The sequence below is a fragment of the Bombus huntii genome, chromosome 11 (assembly GCF_024542735.1).
Source record: "Bombus huntii isolate Logan2020A chromosome 11, iyBomHunt1.1, whole genome shotgun sequence".
Taxonomy (NCBI): Eukaryota; Metazoa; Arthropoda; class Insecta; order Hymenoptera; family Apidae; genus Bombus; species Bombus huntii.
Genome location: NC_066248.1, coordinates 2081485 through 2107551, shown reverse-complemented (window position 1 = coordinate 2107551; position 26067 = coordinate 2081485). Strand labels below are relative to the sequence as shown.

The following is a 26067-nucleotide window of genomic DNA, read 5'->3' as shown; positions in this document are numbered from 1 at the left end:
TGAGAGGCTGTTGCTGATCTATCAAAAAACGCGATTCCGTCGGCTCTTCTTCTGTCGCTGAACCGCGAAGCGGCGGCGGAACCCAGCTCCGTGTTCGTTGATGGGAACCAACCGGTTCGAATCTATCAAGAAAACCTTTCAAAAGGATGGAATTTCTCGTTGATATCGCAACCGATCGCCATACGGATCGGATTAAACGCACTTGCGATCGATTCCTGTATTGACGAACGAAACATCCGAATATCGTAAAATACACGTAATATGGAAAAATACATAAAATACGCAAAGTACTTGTTATATTTGTAATTATACTCTGTAATTATAAATAGGTATTTATAAAAATATGAATTTACACCAACATCCACGGTCAAACGATTCGTTAAGAAAACCTGTACAGTTTAAATTCTGCGAGTCATGTCAACCTGTTGGAAAATCAGAAGGAAAATTAATAATTACAAAGGTGAGGATTTATTGAATCATAAAATACAGGGAAAATTACTCTTTATTTCATCTGATTTGAATAACCGGAACATGACTGCGGAGCTATATTATACAACAGTACTTGGATATTCAACAATGAGGTACAAGTTACCTTCTAATACTCTTTAATCATGATCGTCAATCTTACTCTGAATTATTCCCATTTCAAAAATTTATTCATTCGTCTGCCGTTGGAATTTTCCTTGTTTTATGCATTATTTTTAAGCGATTCCCCTAAATGCTCTAAATCCCCGGAACTCGCAGATATTTCAGTTTCACTGTTACTTTCCAATGTCTTTGAACGTTCCGTAACATCCGTCTGTTGCGCAGTTCCCGTTTTTTCAGAATCTTTTATCGTCGTTTCAGACAATTCCGCTTTCTCTGGAACCACGGGCCTTTCCTCTCCTTTCTGCTCCTTTCTATTCTCATTGTCCGCGGCTTCCTGTCGCTTCTCTGCCTCGCCATCCTCCAAATACTTATCCCATTTGGCGATTCGAGCTTCCACTTCCGCGTCGGTTTCCGTAACCCTAAAAAGAAGAAGATGGAAATCGATTTGACGAGCGCGCCGTCAACGTCTGCCGTACTCCGCGAAGCTTCGTCGTTCTGCGTGTTTTATCATTAGGCTATTGGGAAATTAGGATAAGGAAGATAAAAGCGGTTATCGGTTAGCTGAAATTTCGATGATTAGGAATGAGAAAGATACATTAGTAAAAAAATAAGAATTGGCGATATGTCAGGTTAATGGATTATAGCTGGATAAGCTTTGGAAGAAATAAAATTATCAACCGACTTGGACGATAAAACGAATAAATAATACTGAAAATATATTTTATAGTGAAACTAGCTGCAATAAATGAACACAATATTAAACAAATTATATAAAAATCGAAAGAGACGCCTTGTACGAAAGTCGGCAATGTCGAATCCTATATATGATAACAGGATGTAAAAATAATATTGCAAATATTTATGACGCGTTAGAGAAATAATAACAATAGAAATGCATACATTTTGTAATTGCTGTAAAATTGGACATTCAAAAAAGAAATAAATATAATTTTATACAAGTTTTCCTGTGTAGCTTACAACCTTATCGATCAAGCCACAGAGTAAGATCACAATATTATCCGTAATTGATATCAAAGACAAATGTGATCGCTCGTTTCAGATGTAATTATGAAATCCTAGACAAACTATGGAATAGAATCTAGAATAATTCGAATAATTTCGAATAAAATACGGTATTCTATGATACTTATTCGTGTTTATAGAAACTGTGCGACTAAAGACACGACGAGGATGATAATTCTGAGCAGGAAGTTACTGTGCTTTTAATCCTTCTTAATTGTAATATAATAATATTTTTAAATAACTCCAAAATAAACTTTCATATTCTTTACAGAATTCGTGTCGATAAATCAGACTCGAGGAGTAAAGAAGAAGCGGCTTCAGAAGCAGAACGTCAGCGGATTGGGAATCTCGATGGACGGTTAACTATCGACTAAGCCCCACTTAACTCTGGCAGGTCGGTAAAACCGACAGCAGAGAGGAGAAGCAACCGGTAAACTTACTTGTATTTGGTCTTGCCATCCCAGATTTCTGCCGATATTTTCCTCTGACTGAACCAACGACCGTTCAATAATTGAATACAAGCCTGTGCTTCTGCTGGTTCTCGAAATGTTACCTGGGCAACACCTTCTGGATGTCTCTGTAAAGAACAAAAAAGTTTGAGTTCAAACTTCTCAACTTTTCCTTCCACCAAAATTAAATAAATATCAAACTGAAATTAAATATCGAATGAAAAGCGTTCGAATACGTTCATAAGTCACTGTATGTAACAGAAGAAACCAATGATCGTTATATCATTCTTTTATTTTCGAAATTTTATCTTTCATACGGTTCGTTCTAACAGGATTTTGTCGCGTTTGTAGTCGTAGAATTTTGTTCGTTTCACTGTTGGAACTTAACTCAAATCGACAAAATGTACGCTATAATTAAACAATGGCCTAGTTAGTTAAACCAAGATATACGCCCATCGTCTTTCCATTCGCATCACACACGCTTTTGTACCAAGATGAATCCCTGTCTTCCCCTTTTACGACTTGAGGTTGGCCTCGCGTCGCCCACAGTCCCTCACAATACTTTTCTCGTCTCGGACTTAAACCACAATTTATGAGCCTTCGGTTTGAACATTAATTTTACTGTCTGACCCCATGCGCGACATGACATTCTTTGTTCTTTTCTTACGTTGTACCTCGTTAGATCAATCGGCACACTCTTCGTTTTATCCATTAGCCTTCGTTACAGATACACGATAAACATACGTACGTTCGGATTTGTAGCTGAAAAATTGTATGTGCATACGCTCGATAATTACTTTATATATTTTACAAAGTATAAATTTAGAATAAATCGTTCGATCGCGCAGAATTCGCTAAAAAGAAAAGAAAGAAGAAAGAAACAAAAAAGGATGGTCTAAAAAGCTTTTTCCAGAAACTCACGACCAATCGCGCGTTTTCCACACCGGGATGAAAAAATACGGAAAAAGAGCAAGAAAAAGGAAGCACGGAGCAAAGACGACCACCTTGACAAAAAAAAAAAAGAAGAGGGAGCTAACCGGAAATTACGCTGGAACGATATTGCCCGAATGGACGAGAAGTCGGTGAACGCCATAAAATGCATCGTCTGTTCATAAATTCGGTCTCAAGGATCGACTCGTTCTTTTTTCTCGTATCTTTCGTTTTTTCATCGAGCAACTTTTTACCGTGTTACGCGCGGTTCGAAAGCGGCCTGGAAAATACGGGGAGCGACGATCACGGGTAAATTGGCTGCCACGAAATTTCCTTTCACGCGCCGCTTTTGATCTCGAACACGCGTTTCTCGCACGCTCCGACGCGACGTTTGGTACGGTGTAACCGGTCCTATGGCAGACGATGGAATTCACTTTGACATTGAATGGATTCACGGTTGAGACGCGCCGACTGGGAGTGTCTCGTTGCGAATTTATGGGGTTAGGTCATCCCTTTTCGAAGGTTTATTTGCGTCGGCCACGGAGCAGCAACTTCTTTGTTATCCCCATCTTTCTGGTGCATCTTCTAAATACCTTGTCTCGACTCATTGTTCACTATCTGCGCATCGGCGAGATCAATTTTTTCCGGTTGTGTGTAACTGCTACGTTCTCAATGTCGATGACTAGTCGATATTACTCGTTCCTTTAATTTAGAATCTCGTTATTTCGTAGAAGCTACGTACGTAATATTCTATACTTGATGAAATATTTATGAAATATAAACGTTGCGTGTATGTTACTCTTAATAACCGTGAGATTAGAGGGCCAGAATGGAAAGCTTATCGACGAGTCAGTGATGATCTACACGACACAGAATGCGGTACTAATTGACCTAGATTTCATATTGGACATTATATCTGTTGTATAATCTATGAATCTATAAAGCATCGTTATAACAAGACTATACGTAAGATTCGGGCTAATAAAAATGTTCTGAGAATTTGTAATTGGTATTATACAGAAATCCTAATACAACGTTCATTTTTCATTCTTTGCTCTATTTATAATTTCTAAGTGACAATGTAACAGTTAATATTTTATCCACTATGGTAAAATTTGGTTAAACAAATGATTAGATTTGGACAGGAAATTCTGTTCTAAAATGTTCCTAATTGCTTCATTGTATCTACTTTAATTGTTAAGCGGTTAAGCTAATTATGTGCCTGTTACACGTTACGTATTTTAAAGTAGATAATCAGCCTGCATTGTAGCTCGTTTAATAAGTACTTTGTTTAAAATAATTGTTCTAAATGTGTAATACCTCGAAAGCTATTGTTACAGTAGGATTTATGATAAAAATTAATGATAATACGATAATAAAAAATTAAATCGAACGTGTATATTTTTGTTTTTTCGTTAATATTCTCTTTGACTCGGGTTTGTTAATGGAAAAGAAAATACGAGATTACTTACATCGTAAATGACAACTTTCCTGACGTCGCCGCATTTTAGGCACTCGGACCTAATATCCTGTTGATACTCTAGCAGTAACGAGACTTCTTGATCAAAGTCTTCTGGAGAAAACAAGTTTTTTATAACTACCACCCTTTCGTGCTTCAGCGGTTCTCCCAACACACGTTCAGGTCTCCAATCAAACAATCTAGGACAAAAAATTAATAACACTAACGAAGCATTTTACGACGATTTATACAACAATTGGAAGCTTTTGTCCATCTGCTGTACCGCAATTTTTGTCAAATTTGATGACCTAATTATGTTTCCTTTCAAACTATATCTGTTACTTTCATCGAAAAGATATCCTTCTCGTGTAATTATGCGTATTCCAACCATAGAATCGATTAAAAGATTTCATGGGACAACATGGAAAGCTGAATTTGCATTTAAAATAAAGATATGAAATTTGAATCGAGAAACGCGTTTGCATAAGCTTTAACGAGATAATCACATTTATATACAGAGAATATTACACGGTGTGTTGTAAAAGTGGGCAGTACGTATAGCCTTTTGTAATTTGCAAGGCGTGAACTAGACACTGCAATGAAGCCGCAGTAATTCCATGCTACGTATAGACATCGTTCGAGTCGTTTCATATTATGCATAGTGCGCAAGAATCTTAGATGGAAGAACGTTTACTTAAATTACACACGTGACGTGACTGTATCATGATGTGTACGTACTTATGTACACACTTATGTACGTACGTTTGTGTTGTTTGCGCTGTTAACGTTTATTCTGAAAAATGTCAGAAACAATGGATCGTAAAGATGAAAATGATCGCGTAATTTCTGATTTTTCCCGAGCTTTTGTATCGATATATCTATCGATACGTGTACCTTACACGTTCAAATTTAAATAGTATTCGAAGATCAGAAGCAGATACAATATTTTTCTCAAATCCTACACAGTTCTTTAACGCGTTAATTTTTCTAATTACAACCATCTTGAAGTTATTTTTATGTAGACGCAGATGAACAAGTGAAAAACGATGAACAAGACGATTCCGCTATCTTTTTTTTTTTTTTGTTTGCTTTTTTGTTTATATCATCCGTATAGATCTCGCTTTATCCTCTCGTAACTCTACAAGGTTCGGTTAGCCAAACTAATGAGCCGTAACATTTTGCGGCCATCGTGTGTGGCAGACTCCCAACGAGTTCTAAGATTATGGCAAGTGTTAACACATTTGTTCGCCACTGCATTCCAACTGGAGCGTTTAACCTTTTTTAGTAGAAGAAAACACAATTCAGCTCTCGACATGTTGCCGTCGGCTATTTATAAATTCTAAATTCGCGTCCATCGGATATTCATAGGTTTTTATCGTATTTCAAACGCTGTGCAACTTCGTTTATCCCAGCTCCATTTATTCGAACGAAATTTTAATTAATTCCTGAGTAAATGAACTGTCGATTTAATCCACTTATCTGAACGTGAATTCCTACTGTATGAACGGAAAGTCATATATAGCCGAGAGAATCAGAGAACTATTATACGAACTGTTTTTGCCCTTCGGATAAACAACGATCTACTGTTGACCGTTTCAGCAATAACAAACGAATTAAAATATTTACTCACAGTTACATCGAGATATGGTTACAACAGTACAATACGATACAATAGCAAAGAAAGAGCCTTAGTATTACAGCGCTATTACGATTTAACGATATAATTTGTATCGACTGACATTTTCAGGTTCTATCGAATTGAGATTTTCAAAAATATCTTACAACTTTTACTTACGATGTTCCTGCTTGTAGAAGTATTAGATTTAAAAATATTACACACGATTTTGCAACATCTTGCTTGGCGTAAAAAGTGGCAGACAATTCTGTCAGCACCAAGAAAGCGTTTGTAACATTGTTGAAAGCGCCGATTTCACCCCAGAGAGCTTTGCAACGTTATCGAATAGTTGGAAAGCACTCTGGAAATTCTAGGAATGCCACGTACTTTACAATACTATTACAAATCTTGATCATATTTTCGGCGAATTCTCAACGCACCAACATTCCAACGGAGCTAAGAAATATAGACTTTTGGAAAACATTTTAAACGTTCCAACTATTCGTAATCTTAACCACCAATTATCAAATTATATGGATAATAGAATCGATGACACGATGAGATACGATTTATAAACGTTTCAGCGTTATACCACGCTAAATTAATCGACAATTACGTACAACTGCGAATTACTATACGCGCATATTATATATTATTACTATACGTACGCTATATTATCCGGTCAGGAAGTTATGACTTATGACACCCTTGGATACAATTACATACGGACTTAATCTCTACCCCCGGGAATCAATTAAGCTAATCTCCGATTAGCTTAAGTCAGATAATATTAATTAAGGTGGCGCGTTATGATTGTCGATTAGAGGTCTCGTCTGATCGAGGCATCATTAATATTTATGCCATGATTAAGCAAGTGTGAAATCGGTAGTCGATAGAGCAGATCTGCCGCTATACATCGCTACGCTCGATAAAATTCGCAAGCTGATTGAGAAGATAAATTAACCAAGTGTCACTGTGCAAGGTTTGTCGAGGTTATGCCATACGATCAGCTTATTAAACATGGCAATGCCGGGCCGCATAAAATTATACGTATTGATAAATGGACACGCGTTAAACGCTGCACACTATGCGCTTACTACGTATGCGTAATAAATCTTTACTTCTGGATGGACATTCTTCCAACAGATTTATAGGTATTAGTCTAACGACTCTCGCTATACGCGATAGTTATTTCCTCGCGTCTCTTTTGGTCGTTTTGCTGAGTCAGGAAATTTTCTATAGCAAGAGCGAATATATAAAGGCGTGTACGCGCGATCGAAAACGTGGGAATCGCTATGGAATCGAACAGGCCGATCGACATCCAGACTAAAAGAGAAAATCGTAGGAATAGGAAAACGAGATATTCAGTCGATTTGCGAACGCGAAAAGACCGTTAGAGCCGCGACTTCCGGCAAAGAACAGTCGAGGAGGGCCTGGTTCGTTCGCAAATAACTGGTTTTCACGAAGTTCAGGCCATCGAACTCTCTTGCTCTCGTCCTTAGGCAGATACCCGTGCGCACCGATGAAGACAGCAGACGCTCGACTAACCGATGATTACGGATACCGCGTGCAGATAAGGACCCTGTTCCAGGTGTACTCGAGGATTTCAGAGCCGATACGTCTTGCCTTGGTCACCAAACTCGAAGCTGTTCGACTTGAAACGGCAATAGGGAACTGTGAACGGTGAGATCAGTGATTAATTGACAGACGTGGATTCAGTTTACGATCCACGTCTCAGTTACGATCCAGTTTACAGATGCCTTCCACGCGATAGTAAAAATATCGAGAAAAAAAATATGGATAAAGAAAGTTTTTGCGATAGAGGAAATAATTTGAATATACGCTTCCTCGTAGTTGCAGAAAATAAAGGAACATGGAAAGGCAGAAAAGGAATATTCCGACCAAACATAGACCTCGTTTTGTAACCAAAAAGTAAGTCCATGATTCACGGTATATCCGTAGAAACCAAGTCGAAGAGAATGCAAAAAAGAAAAGGACGGACAAGAAAAAGAACGTGTTTCGAGCAAAATTAGATCTTACTTGCCAAGCTCGGCGCAAGTATTGGGAGAATGACTAGCGTAAGGAATGCGGGTCTGATTAGTTATTTCGTATAGACTCAACACGATCGTAAGGATAAGCACGCGTATTGGTCGAAAGTGTCAGCTATACGAACAAAATAACACAGCAACGCGTGACGACGAACGATACAAAGCAGCGCCTGCCTTGCCCACACCACTCTAATTCATTTTGTCATCTTTCCAGCAACGCACAAGTACCTTATTTTCATTAAAGTTCCAAAGAACAGTTTCGATATTTAATTAACGATTTTTTTTTACTCGTTCTTTTTGTCATCTTCCGTTTATCTTTTGCTCGCACTTTTTACGGCTCCACCGAAAATAAAATATTCCGCTTCGGAGAAACGCTTTTAAAAAATATTAACTTTCATCGTCGCAGAACTTGAAATGCTTACGTTAGAATATTCTTCTTGCACGGCTTCTAGAACATCGTGGAATTCAAAAGTAATAAAACAGAGAATGAGAAACCTTAACGAAGACGTAGACCCGAAGAAAATATCGTGCCGAGATAAACAGAGCGATTCTAACGTTTCTCTGCGTGTTCCACAGATAGGTTCTTGGAGTATTTCTCGAAACAGGAAATGTAACGTAACGTGGACGTGCAACTCGATGGATTTACACTGAAATAAACTAATCGAATCGTTGCTCGGTAACAGTTGAAACCATTTTCTCCGCAAAGTGATGAATCATCTTGTTGAAAGTTTTCTCCTCCTTTATCTTCTGGGTTGTTTCAGTTTATTAAGTTTGTCATGAGATACCTATTTCAATTAAGAGAGGAAAACGCTATAAAAATTTATAAAAATCTTCCTCGATTAAAGAATTGCATTCCATATATTTATATGTCGGAGTCAGGTTGGCATTTTGGGGCGTTCGATGAACCTTTACTTACTTTACCGTCGCGAACGTAGCTAATATTTATCCGTACGAATGTGGACACTACAAGAGGCTATGAGCAATGGTAATAGGATGGTCGAGATGATGGTGACAACGAATTCAGGTTCGATGACGAATCCACGGTCCACGGGAGGACAAGTATCAACGTGCTACTCGATTCGGGTAACTTCCCGATAACTCAATCGACAATTCGTCCAACGACTCACTAACAAACTAACTCTCCCTTAATCCAAAAGAGGCTGTCCTTATATACTCCTGTCCCCACTTCTCGGGTCAATCTTTGTTTTTAAGGAGAGTCATATAATCATTTCGTACCTCTGTCAGATAGATGTCCTTCCCGTGACCGTGGCTACGTCCAGTGACTCGCCATGTCACTTCGAGCCCAAACCCATCGTCATAAAGTCAGATTGGAACATTAAGACTATTTCTTATTTTTATTACTTAAGGGCGGCTATAGTAAAAGTCTGGACTAGTGCATAGGGGGGCTTTTCCCAACATTCCGGACGGGAAATTCCGCTGTCTTTCCATCTCTGACATATATAATCAATTAAAATAACTTTGTAATGCAATTGAAAGATTATATGCAACACGCGAGCAAAACCCGTGGAAAACTTGTAAGAAGCTTCCTTTTCAAAAGAAAATTTCGCCAACGTGTTTATCAAAGTGCTGCATGTATTAGGAAAGCACGGCGCACTTGAGAGAAAGCTCGTACCAATTGCGTTTGAATTCGATGTAATCTCACTCCGTGAAATAGAAACGTACGATCTTTATTAAAATTTAGGGTGAAAGCAAAATTATATTTTCTAAACGCAAACTTCAAAACTGTTCCCTGTTCTTGCGCGATAAATTCCAAAAATGAAACCTGTGTTGTGTGATGCGCATTATATTACGCTCCTCTTTCGACTTCCAACGACTCTTCTAACGACAAAGCTTACGAGGCGACAACGTTCCAAGCTACCAAATCTGAACCAAATACGAATCGCTGTGTTCGTTTTCCAAGAGAATTCTACAGCGCCTTAAAAATTGCCAAAAATTGCAAAAGGCGAGATCTTGCAAGAAACTCAGCAAGTAGATTCATTTGCCTCTCGAACATCCGGAAGATGCTCGTCGATCGTCGAGAAGAAAAAGACAAAGGAAAGGTATACGGTGCATCGTGATGCAGCATCGCATACGTCTGGTCCTCGAGATGAGAAGAGAGCCGCGCCTTTTTGCTCGCAGTTGAGAAAGGAAAGTAGACGCGTGTAAGAAAGTACAGCGGTGTGATGCGGCGCGAAGCGCGTTATACACGCGGCCCGTAACGTTCAGGCACGACGTGAGTAATCGACTCGTGCAGCTGCTTTTACCGGAATCCGCCAACGCCAAGCAGTCTGGCGGCATCTCGAGCAACTTGGACCCTCGTGGCATCCGGTTCGTGCCAAGACAACCGAGTTTCAACGATGGCCACTGGCAAACACATTCCATTTCGTAACGAAGAGAAAAATGAAACAGCGAAATGATTTGATTCGTTTTGGACAATTTGTTACACTTCTATTTCCGTAGCTGGGTCAGGCTAGATGGAACGAGATCGGAGGGCCGGAATTTTCAGAAGTACGAGGATAGAAAGAATTTGTCATTTTTCTCTCTTTAGAAATGTTGAAAGGAGGAGAGGTATCTATCCTTAAATACAAAATATGACGGTAAAAACGTTAGCTGTGTGAATTTTTCGTGTCACTACATAATTTTTCTTATCGTTTTAGCCTTTGTTAGATCAGGCTATAAGTGGCATTTAGCGCCTAAGATATAAAACAAAAATACAAGTTAAACGTCCGAAGTTAATTGACCTAAAAATAGCAGTTAAATAATTTTACAATACAATCTCTATACCAATTCGATATTAAATTATTTTTTCAAATTTTCTACTGTAACGTATTCAAATTTTATGCATTTTAAAATACTAATCTATTTCATTTCTGAACGAAGGAATACGTAAAATGAAAAAATAGGTTAAACGATGTCCAATCGAAGTGTCAATACGCTGACACCTGGTAGTAAATCAATCCTCGAAGAGCGCAGAATAATATTTGCGTTAGCCAAAGTATACGGTAACTAGAGACTAGCGTAAATCGAGCGTGAAGATGACACGTATCTCGATACCACGGAGATTGAGCGGTAACATACGATACAGATTCTTAGACGGCTGCCAACACGAAAAGATGAATGAACCAACATGAATGGAAAGAAACGCTCGAAATGGTTTAAGAGGCGATTTTACGGAGTTGCTCGATGCGAGAATTCGCTCTGATCGCGGATTCTTCACGGTTTCTGACAGTGAAAAAAACCGAAGCGATGGTTCTATAATCACAGTGTCCTTGGAACCGTAAAATCACGTAATGTACTTTGTTTAAAGTTTTTACAGGGAGAATACAAAACACTGTAATAAAGTTAGATGCAGTAGAGAAATAGACTTATAAGATAAAAGCAATATCGAGGTAAGAGACACTGGTGAAAATGTGAATTTAAACTCCAAATTTATGCCGTGCTCGATACTATTATCGATATTGGAAACTCCTTCATAATATATTTATAATAAATTATTTTAAAATAAATAAATTTCTTTCCTTTTTCATTTGTCTCAATAAGATAGAAGCTACAACTGCAATATCGCTTCGCAATAAATTGAAAAATTTATTACATCTTTCTCAGTATTTCAAGCTAAATGAATTTCTTCTCTTCTTTCTTTGCACAGCGATTTGCTTATCGCTCGATAAAAAATGATAATAAAATTACGAAAAGCAAAGTAATTCAGTTACGGCCTTACCTTCGTTCTAATTTATGATTAAAAATCCATCTTAAAAAAGAATGAAATATCTACGGTATGTGACTTACTTATCTTGCAACTTTTTCTGTCGCTCCTTATCCTTTTTTTTCCGTTTCGGTTTCAAGGCTGGATCGTACGCGTCTCCCTTCATTTGAAACTTTGCCCTCTGAACAGACAACGTTTTACCCCTGATTTGAGACTTATCCAAGATCTTTAACGCCAAATCCACCGATTCGACCTGAACAAAAAATAAAAAAAAAGAGTGAAGAAAAAACGAAGGGTTAATTAAATACAAGAGACAATATCGCGAAGAGAGCGTGGTTAATAAAAACGACGAAGTTTCTTCTCGTCCTGGATCAAGCGAAAAGAAAATTATCATACTTTTAGAAAGGTAATTTCTGTTTAATCGAAACTCTCTCTAATATAATGTTTTCTACTTTTAAAAATAATGGATTTGATATCATCTTGTAAATCGACATATTTCTATGTTTCGTTGAATCCGTATGAATTACTGGATTTCAAAATTTTATTTTTCACAAAATTTACGCGTGCAAGTACCTACCGTTTAAACAAGGACACAGATATTACAGATAAGTGTTAATCGAGAAGGGAAAAAACATCTGTTAGGCCACTTTGCTGTCAATTTGCGCTCTACGATATCAATTAATTCGTCCTCTTCGCTCATAAATAAATTGACGCTGACTTCCAGACGAGTTCCATGATTTATGAAATCGGTGTACCGAGAGGAATAATTTGCCTTTTGCAAGGCGTGTACCATCGATAATTAACGTGCAATGCAAAAAAACCAGACGTTCGACTGTTTAACAGGTCACGCAAACAGAAAGTCTACAGATTCGGCGAGACTCGTTTAAACACATTGACAAAAAAAGCCATTAATTTAATCATTCACGACCTATATTTCATATTACTGAAACGCTTTCAGTTTTAAATCGTGATGAAAACCGAAATACATTTTTACTTTAAATTATTCTTTCCATTTAGATCGTACATAATACGATCATCGAAGGATAAATGGATGTATTACTCAACTTGATACATATTTCATCCATTCGACAAACGTAGATATTGAATCACTGACAAATCGCATTGAAAATGTATCGAACGCTGAAATAAAAAAAAAATCGTAGCTATCGTAATTGCTCATATTGGCTAGTAATAAATTCAAATGGAATCAGTGCATATTACCACAGGCAGCAGTCGTCGCTGAAATCGTATAAAAATACCAGATAGGTACTAGAAATAGCGAACATCGTATCGCAGAACAGACAGATCCGGCGGGCCTGTCAGATTTATTTTGAAACGCGCGCCGATTCCGAGTCTTTCTAGTAGTAGCTTCGAGTTTTATACTTTTAACCGTGATTTCATAACCTTTGCGAACAACATTTGTAAAGAAACGAGCCTTCAGAATCAGATCTTGAACGTAGAGTTTTTCCTTAAATTTATCATCGTATTAACCTGGTGGATGTGGTTACAAAAAGGTGAACGCGGATAAATCAACCGCTTATTCGGTGCAATTTTTATTCGGTGAGATATCAAGCAGCTTGATGATCACCGTACATCCTCGCTATCTCGCATCAAGACTTTGATCGAGTCGTTTTCTGCCTGACAAAATATGGAACAAAGAAACGAATGCATAGAGGGTACACTTTTTAGGTAGAGGCTTGTAAATTATCTACAATTTATAACTTGTCTTTTGTAGATACAAACAAATAAACAAACAGAATGAAGAAAAAGCGTAGTCTACGTAATTTTATTTTCGTAGAATGTAAATCAGTCAAATAGAAACCTGAATCAGAAAGATCGTAAACCGACGGAACGACTAGATCCTAACGCATCTCGTATTCTCGTGCGTGCTTGCGACGTGTACCGACAAACAACTGAACTTTCACAATTGACAAGCGACCGCTGTGCAGGTACAGTTTCTTGGAATCTCGTCGTGTACGATTTCCATGGTTTTTTGGTGAGCCTCTTCATCGCGGAACGAATTATACGAACGACGTGCCACGAATAAGAAACGGATAACGTCATTGGCTAATAAACGGGAACGTAACGTGTACAAGACTTGTTCGTTGATAAGGATCGGTCACAGGAAAGCCAAATTTATGCAGAGTCAGAGATAGCTACGATCCAATTAACGAGTTTAAAAAAAATCTTCCGTCATACGTCGTATCTATTTTAATTGATTTCCGGCACGATTATTTCACGATTCTTTTTCAATTATCTTCCAGTGCAACGTACCGTAATTTCTCGTTTTTCCCCATTTTCCTGACCTTTCGAAAACTCAGCGACGTATATAACAGCCGTGCAGACACGCTATCCGAGTAATTTCATTGAATGACTAAATATGTAGATTTAGCGGCGCCAACTTGGACGATGACGCAACAGAGATAACGAAACGACTCTCTCTGGTAACAATGACCTAGAAAAGTACTCTGGCAAATTATTCGTTAGTGAATTGCGTAAAATTTCGAGGTGGCGCTTACAAATCCCTCTTTTGTAATCGATAGGTCCTACGTTTAATCTTGAATCAAAGAAAACAAGATCACGCAGTTGGTTCGTTAAATATGGAAAATTTATTTTTTCACGATCGCGTCTACGTCTTTCGTGGACTTTGAAGTATTCTTATTTTCCAACGACCTTCAATGTCCAGGAAATAAAGCAAGGAATTCACTTTCGAATCATGCTCACGTAATACCACTGAATAACAGACTGCTTATTGAATTCGATCATGCAACGTAGATAACTGGCTGAGAACAATCATACTGATACTATTGACGTATATTGCCAGACCGTAATGTGCACGGCGGAAAAATAACAATAAACTGACGTAGTCTGATATTGAAAGCCATTTGAGTAGGAGATTGCTTCTCGTAACCACACTAATAGCTGTGAAATGGCAGGATATGGAAAAAATTACGAAAGAATATAAGAGAAGATATTTACGGCTAAAAGCAGCAGCAAAAAAATTCAACCAACTCATTGCAACTTGTAAAAGAAATTAATTTTTGCGAATCATGTGATTGCGAAATCGCTTAATTTTATTATAAAATATCAATAAAACGGTGTGTTGTAATTTATTATAGAATAAATAATTCTTATGAAAATCTCGTATGAGTCATGGAAGAATATTTAATGTATTAAATAAATTTAGTCCTTCTAGCAACAGTGAAAAGTTAAGGATGCTCATATACTAAAGCGAGCGTTAAAACATTTGAATTATTTCTCTAGATAGGCGGAAAAGCTCGAAGCAAATTATCAACTAGCGGAAATTCTGCAAACGAAGAACAAAGCGAGGATTCCTAAGCGAACAAATTCCAAGCATATCGAACGAACCTAACAACGTTTCTGATCCCTGTGAATTCATATCCGAACATGAAGCACGCCAAAAACCGTCCGCAAATACTACAAGTTCATTCAAAATCCAAGAGGAAAAGACTCGAAGCAATTTGTATCTGCTACAACCTGTCGGTTCAGGCCAGCGCGAACAAGACGTAGAGGATCGAAACGACTGATTTATCGGCGCGTACGAAATCCAGAAGCTTCTCTATCCTTTGGCTGACATGAACGACAAAGATCGAATCAAAAGATGATGGAAGAGCAAAACGTTATAGCCTGACCCACCCACCGTTTTATCGCCGTTCTTCCGCCCACGCGATGACGTATAGCCGCAAGGAATATAATATCAACGACCGCGTAGACAGGCAAAAATCAGAAGCCCTTCTCGCTGAATGAACCCACGCGTCCTTGGTAAGATACTCCTGCTGCTGCTCATTGTCTGCTTCCCAGGAGTTCGTGTTTCTGATTTCCACCTACGGTGTGTGTTTCGCGAATGTATTTGAAAATATTTTATTTTATTGTAAAAATTTCTTACGAATGATTTCTCAGCGATCTACGTTTAAAAACAGACTATTTAATTGGCTGTTAGTAACGTGATAAATGGTGAAATATATCGTGCATATTGACAGTACAATGGTCGTAGTTTTCCACGAGGGTATAACTTCTACTAGTCAGATGGAAAGAAGGAATTTTACGAAGTGCCTCTTTCTTCGCTCTTTTTGAAACGTCGAGTAATAATTATGTAAATCGAGAGTTTCATAAAAAATGAAATTGATCGGTTTGACTCTCGAAATATTTCCTAACTTTTACCAACATTCTAGCATTAATTTCAAAGACTAATCCTGTTTTATTACAATGCTAACGAAATTTTAAAAACTTTCGCATAATATTACAATAAATTTGTACAAATTTTCTACAACTATTTGCGCCACCGACCGAGAAGAGTTTCATTTTTGCCTCGCTTAAACGGACACAATACGCGTGTATCGTCGTACACCCACAGACATGGCCATAGTTTTATCGCCCTTCTTCACCTCCCGTCGCTTGTTCGGCCGTTCAAGCGGCACCTACGGTACTATTTTTAGGGTTTCAATGGGTTGACATGACCAAAAGGGGAACGCACGCGAAAGTGACCCTGAAGCAACGTCAAAGTAACAGGGAGTTCATGGGCATAGGTGTGACTTAGGAGTGAGTTAAAGCATCGACCATTTGAGACTGAAGGTTAGTATCTAGCGAAGACTATGAACACGAATCATTTGATCCGTATATTATCGAATATATTAATTCGGTAAATACAGTGACGAACGTGTACACTATCGCTCGAAAGTACGTGAAATATGGACAGATTCTTCGAACGATTTTATCCTGTGTTAGAATGGGGTAGAACGTTATAACAGGATGGATTCTAAGAAATTTCAGTTCTTATTTAATAATTGTTCTATTATTTCGTAATAGTTATTCTATGATTTCATCTTCGTGCAAATTTTTCAGTTTTTCGCACGAGTTAAGCTTTTCGCCTGTAAATTCACGTGCATGAGTTAAGCTACGAAAAAAGAGGAATTTTAACAGGGATCAAGCGTAGGTTATTTTAGATTCAAATGACGACGCGTTCGAATTTACGCCTGGGCAAGATTGGCGTGTACGTATAGCCGCGCTGTTTGCAAAATGCTAGCGCCCGCGCCATCGAATCAATATCTCGCAAACACCATCTCTTTGAACAATACTTTCATCGGAAATTCTATACGCGTTATCGCTACGTCATCGTTCAACTATGCCGGATGATACAACGCGATTTCGTTTCTCACCGAAAAAGAAGACGGACAACCGTAATTTACGCGAGAGCATTTATGGCGCTTCTGTTACGGATTTATGATCGTTGAAATCACTGATTATTTGCCGAAGAATTACGCTCGTCGGAAAGCGAAATTTTGCCGTGATATTTTTGCGAAATAAATATTTGCTCTAGTTGTATTCTTCGAAGAACGAGGAACTTTTCGACTGAGACGTTCATTTTTCTCTATAAACCTTCCAACTTCTTTGCTTTTTGTTTCTGACTAATGAATTCATGTCAGATGATAAATACTTCTGCGAGAGGTTTGTTATCTCGTAAGAAAACGTAAGAAAACTGAGTATTAAGAGATATAGGTACGAGATGATTCATATAATACTGACAAAACGTATCTTTTTTTGGTTCTTGGTTGCGATTTCATATCGTTATATTATCCACTGGTACTTCCATTGATTATCTCGAACTGTTTAAAAATAACGTGATGACGAATCAGAGATTTAATTTCAATATTAATTACTATACTGTCACAGTTGACGAAATGAAATTAAAATTAGAACAAAAATCAAGTCCACTGAATCTTTCGAATAATTCCCACATTATAAAGAAAGAGTTTAAAGAACTCACGTAAGCAGCTAAATAAATAGCACTTGCGTTAATTTAATATCCTAACGTCATTAGCTAATGACAAACAGGAATGGAATATCGTAAACGAGACACTTCGTATCCATTTGTCGTATAAGATAAAGTTAACACATGACAAATATTACAATGTACGTAAGATCATCGACGATAATTGCACTATTCATCGATGCTATTGATCACAGGAAAAAGAAACTACTTAACAACGACATCTTTTTAAGAGTTTTGCTAACAAGTATTAAACAAATATTTCGTTACTTTCTACGATTTTGCAGTTTATTGGCAGTCTTTCGAGCCAACAGTTTTCTTCGAGTCATCGTGACGACACTTGTCAAACAGCAAAGCTTTTGTAATTACGAAAATGACGACAACACAACAATTCACAGGGGCAGAATAGTTGACCTGAGATCGTCATATCCAGAAAGGGAGCATCGGAAGTGTCACGTGCGGATTTTAACAAACCAAGCAACACGGATTTTATTCGTGCTTGAATCAAGTTACAAATTAGCATCGGAATTGTGTCATTACCAATAACAGCACTGCAAAGTAAAACGTAAAAACGTTTACTAATAATATCACGTATTAGCAAAATAACTTTATTCATAACAGAAAAAGCGGTGTAATGACTTTATCGAATACGCACTTAACTTGATGAGCTCGACTGCTACCGTTGAATCGTAAATTAGCCACAGCAGAACAAATTAAATAGCGCCTTTCTAATTTTAAATAATAATGCTATTAAAATTTCGATACATTTTCCGTTTCACATAAATTTAATAAAATGTTCTGTGAATTTTAAAAAATAAAATATTACAAAATTTTAAAAGAATCGAAGACTTCAAACGTTTCAATGCCCCTTTGAAGTAGCTATCTGAAACATTTCAATGTGAATGTCAGATTCAATAAATACGAGCTTCACAAGCTACAGGAACTTGTCTCCCTTTTTGTTATCTACTTGTGTTGCCGAAATGGCACGGAAATGAGGAAAATGTAAGTTATTGAGATCGTACAATAGAATATCAATTAACAAGAGCGAAGTAACGAATAATTTAATAAAATAAATGAAATTCAATCTCATACGAAGTCCACAAATTATTGAATTAATAAAGTTAATTTATCATTTATAACGTGAGAGAAAACAATATCAAATATGATCAATTACAATACTTTTAACATTAGTATTTTCCAAACAAATTGTTATATCTCTCTTCGAGATTGTCGAAAAAAAAGTTTTTTTAATTTTGTTATATGTACATAGATACACACACGTACCTCTCAATCTAAACGAATAATGATAATTTTTCTAATGGAGAGATCTTCGATTACGTTATTACATAATGTAATTGTTAAACTATTGTTACTGATACATGTATATAGAATATCTATAAAAGCAAACGTATCAAAAATCTGCGATAAAACAAACTTCACATTGCTTGTGCAGTAAGTTTGTAAAACATTTTTGCGGATTGATGAAACAGACTGCTGATCGTTATTATACAAGCGCAGACATTTATAGATTAACGATCGGTCAGTAGATGCCAGACTATCGGCCTCCGATACTATTTTTATTTCTCATCATAAACATCGAAAACCTATACAGCACTAGACCCAAGAGTTGGTCCGTTTTTGTACACATTTTAGCGAAACTGAGCTATCGTCGCTGAAAGCAGCGATATTTCCGCGAAAGCTACACCGGTTGTCGACGTTGCTAATGATAAAAATAAATAATAAACGCTCGATCGAAGCGAAAAGAACGTGTCGCGGCAAGAAAACAACGAACGAGAAGCTTCTAGATACACCACTTTTCTATTACTGCAACTAACTTTCAAGGAAAAAGTAATAGAAAGTATGCTACATGTAATTAGTATGTTCCTCATACATATGTTAGGTATTCGAAAAGAGATGCTTTCCAATTAATAAAACGCAGAATAATGAATATAAAGTCTCGTACAAGTCACGAGACTCGTCAATTTTCTTCTTTCATTATTTTGATTCAAACTGTCCTAATCTTCTGATATATCAACAAGTAGGTAACCCGAAAGAATACAAAGCCCTCGCGTTTCACTTTCGTGGAAGATTCTAAGCGAGAGGTCCTCGTTTTCCAACGACTTGAAGAATTAAAAGGCGTTAGGAGTGCAAAGCTAATTTTGCGCACGTGACGCAGCTAGATGTAAGCAAGCAGGCATGCAATCTTTACTCGCCGCTTGATGCTCGGATCTTAGACCTAGATCTCATATAATCAGACCACCCAGCGCACTTCCCGCGGTTATACTGCACTTACATTACACCAATTGCTGCCTCGCATTGAATTACATGCATTCGCCTGGCAAGTATGCAACACTATGCATCACGGTGTATAGTCGGTACAAGAAACATAATAAGATCATAAAATCAATCTAAATAAACTCGGTAAGAGGTAAAGTTACGTCTCGAATTATTAAGTATGTTCGAAAATATTGAGGATACGTTTAAAGCGAATAATTTGTGACTCTTTATAGGACGTAAAAATTTTCATAGGAACGCAGTTCAGGAAGTATATGACAAGAACTCGGAGTTTTCTACTTTCGTCTCTTCCAAGAGTACGATAAAAGTCCGGCTGCGATTGAGCAAAGACGGACAGGAACTTAATATCGTACAATTTTACTGAGACGCTGCAAGCAGTACAGTTTTAATGAAAAAATTTTGCAAAGTATAAGAATTTACGATCTTACGATATCAGTTCCATTAACTGTACCACGGTGTGCATAGTGCGCGTGAAGCTCGAGATCCTTGTGTCGCTCGTGTCGTTCGGGGCCAATAATACAGTCACGATTATGGCAAAGAAGTAATGAACGAAAATTGAGAAGCCGTGAAGAGCATGTAACTCAAGGGGTTGCACGTTACCCTGTTCACAAAGATAATAATCACATCTTAATAGCACTTCCAAGATCGGCGATGCGATGACAAACCTAGCGCACGAAATTAGGAGAAGAAGCACCTACATAGGTTGCAACGAGCGTGTGAACCAAGTTCTTGGTATGCTAAACAGGTGTAAGAAGTTTCGAGATAACATAGTTCGCCAACTTTTAATACCGTCGAGTTTGATAAACTTTTATTCCCTGTATGTTGGTTCTATCTGAACGTATATCTTCAAATTGGAATCGTGAAATTTATAAGTAAGAGGAACAGGTATATTTTAAGTATCGTTTAATTTTTCCGGTTGGGAAAGAACGAGGAAAGAAAAATTAAAAGTGCTATTTAATCTCTTGACTGTGAATATTTATGCAAGTAGAACTAGTTATGCAAGATATATGTTGATAATACGGTAAATTATTCAGCATATATGTGCATTTACGAAATATCAATAATTTTATTACGTATTTTTATATTCTGCTGAAAGCAATTAGAGTATCGTTTTCTGCGTTACTTCAATTTTTATAACCACTTCTTATTCCAATATCATAATGGAATCTCTATTAGTCCTTTTATGATTACGTTAACGTTCCATTCCATTCTGCATTCGTAAAACCACACTTCAAAATTTAAAGAGCAAGCCGTAAAACCGCAAAGAAGTCTCAACTTACATGAAAATCCATAAACGTCAATGCACAAAGAAGTAAATATGGCCACAACGTTGAAAACATAAAATACGATACACAGAACGTTTCTAAAGCCGGAGATCCACCGGCAGGTTGCATTTATACGGAATCATTCTTATTGGCGAGCTAAATTGGCCGGGCCATTTGAAAAACCGATTCGATACAAATACATGGAACCTTTTTCATCGAAGCCAAATTCAAGTACCTGGAAGGCCCATTTGGCTCGGGCTAATACGAGATTGCATCGTGAATAATTTTTCGGAGACCTCACAAGGCCCACCACGGGAGCCTTTCAGTCCACGCCACGTTAGTATTTCTGCTCGTCAGTTGCCAGTTTATAAACTTGTTACGATTAGCAATAAAAATTTATTCGAATAACAAAAAACGAATAAACAATAAATACACAATTAACGCTAAATACTTAATGTTGTAAACGCCGAACGTCCTAATTTAAAAAAGCAAATTTAATAAATATACGGATGATAAAAAACAGATAGCAAATTTTTTTATCATTCATTTTATATGAATTTTACATGACCCATCCGTTGGGAAACTCCATAGCTACTTGTTGTTTCTATTGTGCTGCAACCGAGCCATCTGCGGAGGACCTGATGATTGCGGCACGCCGTGCACATCCTAAATTTGCAGTGTGCAAATCAAATTCGTGTTATTTCTCTTCAGATCGTTCGATACCGCTTCCGAAGACCAATTCATTAACCTTTCATGTATACGATCGATTTCAATTAATTTTTGAGATATTGCGCTTACAAATTTACTGATTTTTAGGAAAGAAATTCCGTTGGAATAGAAAGCACGGATGGTGGTCTTGTTCGCAACTGAAATGCTATGTGTTAAACTGTTAAATATTGCCTTTTGAAACAAATACAAAGGGTCTATGTCGAGAGCTGTGGCAATTTAGCGTTACGCAGTTTGGTTCGGTTAAGCTTGGATCGGCTTAAGGCGAATTTACACTGTTTCACTTTGAACGAATACAACGGGCGATTCATGGAAAAACGGCGCTCTCATGATCCAGAGCGAACAGTGAATAGTTGAAACAGCACTGACAATTGCAATACCCGGTTTACTTGCATACACGTCATTATTTTTTTAACTACTGAAAATATGGAAAAATATTTCACATGAAAATTCTTTAACTTCGTGTGGGAAATCTAATAAAATATTTCGTCTCTTTTTACGTTCTTATATCGATTATTTACGATTTATTTACGTTCTTTTTGCGTTTATTTACGTTTTTGTATCGATCAGCCACTGATTAGACGCGTCAAGGTGACCATAAATTTTTCGTGCGAAGAGGACGCAGTTGTTGCAGATGTAAAACCCTAATGTTAAAAACCAATCAAAATTCTGTATACGCCTGCTCCCATACACCGTATTTTTCATTAATTAGTTTAGTTTCTCTCTCCATATAATATTCTGTTCTACTGTTATCTTCTGTAACAATTTCTTTAACACATCCCTTTCACATATTGAAAACGCATGGCATTTCACGAACATTAATCGATCGAAACTGTGCCTGTACGATCGTATATTGTATTTTATTACAAAAAATGAGCTCATTCGATCAGGAAGGGAAGAGAAGTCATCATGGTATATTGCATTTATTCCGCTGAAAGACTTGGCAGACTACGCTTTCCTTGTATTTCATACTATAAACGATCGACACGAGAAGTTTAAACGTAAATGATTTCAGTCAACGACACTATCTTTTTGGCACGATTGAAACGCTCCTTCTGTCGGGCATTGACACGCAGACAGAAATAGTAGAATAACGTTAAAATAAATTTTACTGAAATTAGCCTAACATTTCTATCGCTGGGCCATTATATTCTTACGATTATAAAAGGCTACATCACGTATCTATAAAGTTTCATCGAAATAAGCGTGTCGCGTTAGCCCCAGTGGATCGCCGGCTTTAAGAAACATCACCCTATTCAGCAACGAATGGAACAAGTTCCTCGTGGAAACGCTACCGAAAACCGTACCCATAAATAACGTCTCTAAATCGAGCTGTAGCACTTCGGGGCGCTTCAGTGTATCGAAAAAACGACGGAAATCCATAGTTCGCAGCTGCGATCCTTTCTGTAAACAAAAGCGGAAAAGGAAGGAGAAGCGGTAAAGAAGAATACAAAATACGAAGTAACGGTAGAAGGAAAGTAGCGAGTCTCGATTCTTATATGGAGGAAAATAGCAAAATCGTGTAGGTTACGGGCTACTTCAAACAAAACCTGCGAAGCATTCTTCCCTTTTCCTCTTGTGTTCGCAACGTCGCGCGGCGGAGCAGTGTAAATTCAGCTAGCTGAAGTTTCCCATCTTCCGTGACTGTGTGTGCACAAGTATGCACAGTTTTAGCTTGTCTCCTGACCACATAAATTATTACCACATGGAGTTGACTGACCTTCGTGCACGCGATTATCAATGGAACTGTCCGTAAGGGTAAAATTTGATTTACACACTGGCTGGAGTATTATCGAGCGTGTTACTATCGTATCGTCCTGCGCGATGCGTCGTTGGTTCCCTTGCAAGCCGATACCAGTAATCTTTTCGCTTGGAATTTGGAATTTTCATTTTTTCCGTACCTTTTTCAAGTTGAAAAAATGACACAAGGGACACAGAGGCATTTAAAATAAACATTCTGTTCTTTTCAAAAGCATAACACACAGAAATATGATTTTACGCTACATAAATAATATAAAACTTGATCGTATTATTCCGAGGTAACAAGAAAACTTTTATAAATTTGGAGTTTAAAAATAATTATATTAAACGCTAAACAAATTAAATACGATATTACAAATTTATATTATGCAAATTTACTTCGATCAAATAGTATTTTGCACGTTTTAACGTTTCATCTACGCGTTAAATTTCCTTTGGATCAGCATCAAGTAAGGAAGCGCATGCTTTTAGCAATCTTTTAATAAGGTACAGCATAAAAACACTTCTTATTATAGGAGAATTAAGTAGTTCAAGGAAATATCGTTAGGATTTTTCCAGGAAGTAATTTTTATTAAGCCATTGCGTAAGCAACATTCGATACCGTTAATTTCAAGCGAATGGCAGTTATTATTAATAGGTAGCCTTGAACTATTTAAAGCAGATCGAATATCAATTGGTCAAGACACAATGACTTCGATGATCTAACCATGTTCCTTACCCTTCATTGTAATTAACACATGTATCACACAATCATTGCTTCCATACAAATTTTAGTCCTTAAATTATTAATGTTATCTCTGTTGAAAAACATGTGTTAATTAATCTTGTACTTCTCATAATTCTCTCTAAAAAAAAAAATAAATAAAAAAGAGACAAAAGATAAAATTAAACAATAAAAAGATTAATCTCTAGGCACCATCAAAATTTGTCCTGAAATCAATAAATTAAATTCCATAGAAAAGAAAATGTACGAAATGAAGAAAGAATCCAATGTCTGAGAACAGCGAATCATGTCAAAATATCAGACGCGTTGGATTTGATTATGTAATTACATACTACATACTAATTACCATTCCTCCTGACTACCATCAAGGTTAGCACATAATACGATTCTCAGATATCAGGATACAGCATTTGGCTCGTGTTTAAAACACATTGCGTAATGGTCAGCACACTTGCGATATTTAAATGTTAACATTATTTATACGCGTTTATACATACAATTGATTCTCTGTCCACGTTCACTGGTGGAAGGGAAGGCTCGTATCGAAAATGGACGGACTTCTTACAAGAAATTCCCAGTATTAATAATGACCAATTACGTCGAGGACTGTGACCAATCGCACTGCAACTATACTAAATCCAAATGCGAGGAAATCGATGTTAAGTAGGAAAATTGATAATAACAGACTCTAGGTGAAACATTCGGTACTACTAGAATGTGGCTATTTATACGAATTCATATACCTATGAGCATAATTAGGATAATAAAATTTAGGAATTATATTACTTATTACATATCATAAGAAGCACTGTATTTTATAATTTTTATAATTTTTATAATATCAATGTTATATGTTTTTGCGTATTACATGCACTTTATGGATTTCTAGATAGCAATCCAAGATACAGAAAATGCAACTTATCGCGTTCATCTTCTGCATTTGTCAAATAAGAAGATTCAATAAGAATTTTTATCGCCACTTTTGGATTTGCTCGGATTTGTAAACAAGATGTTATTAAGGTTAATACATCATGATTAAGACAAGGAAATTTAATTTCAAAGTTCTTCGACTTTCAATCTCGTAAGGTACGAAAGCTTCGATGAATCGATCACTCATAATTACAATTTAATAAGAACGAGCTGGATCCGCTCGGTTATTAATCATAAACCTCATTCGTGCGGTGATAGGGCGTGACACAAGCGCAATAAATAACTAATTGTAAAAATGGCAAACAGGAAAAATGTTAACAAGATTCTCCCCTTGTGTCGATGTCGATACGTGTACCACTCTACGTGACTTTAATTAACGTGAATACGTCGTGAGTCTGTACGCCAGTCATGAAGCTCGATAATAATTAACGACAACGAATTTCATTAAATCACTGGTAAGCTTCCGGTACAACGATAACGTAAAGTTTCAAAGTTTTAAAGAATGGATTTTTCGCATGAATTTCTCTCTCCATTTACCTTTTCAATGCACGACACAAAAAACGCATTAATTCTAAAGAAGCATTAACATTCCCATCGGGCGAACTATAGAGCCCAATCCCTTATCAGGAATATTTGTTGAATATCTTCTACCAAGTAACTAAATATGGTATCGTAAATCTAAAAAGAAACCAATTTATTTAAATATTATAGCATTTGATGCGATTGTTTTTTAATTAATAATTAATTAATAAAATAAATATTT

General features: G+C 37.0%; 1 protein-coding gene across 2 annotated transcripts in view; it reads right to left on the bottom strand.

Annotated features, from left to right (window-relative positions):
- Positions 1-484: 484 nt before the first annotated feature.
- The window catches only part of LOC126870990 (HIV Tat-specific factor 1 homolog), a 58626-nt gene continuing 33043 nt past the window's right edge, over positions 485-26067 (bottom strand). For both annotated transcript variants that reach the window (XM_050629293.1, XM_050629292.1), the window contains exons 4-7: positions 11899-12068; positions 4463-4649; positions 2052-2188; positions 485-1007 (exon numbers count right to left, since the gene is read on the bottom strand). In XM_050629293.1, coding sequence (XP_050485250.1) covers positions 689-1007; positions 2052-2188; positions 4463-4649; positions 11899-12068 — 813 coding nt within the window. In that variant the 3' untranslated portion in view covers positions 485-688. The remainder of the gene's footprint in view (positions 1008-2051; positions 2189-4462; positions 4650-11898; positions 12069-26067) is intronic.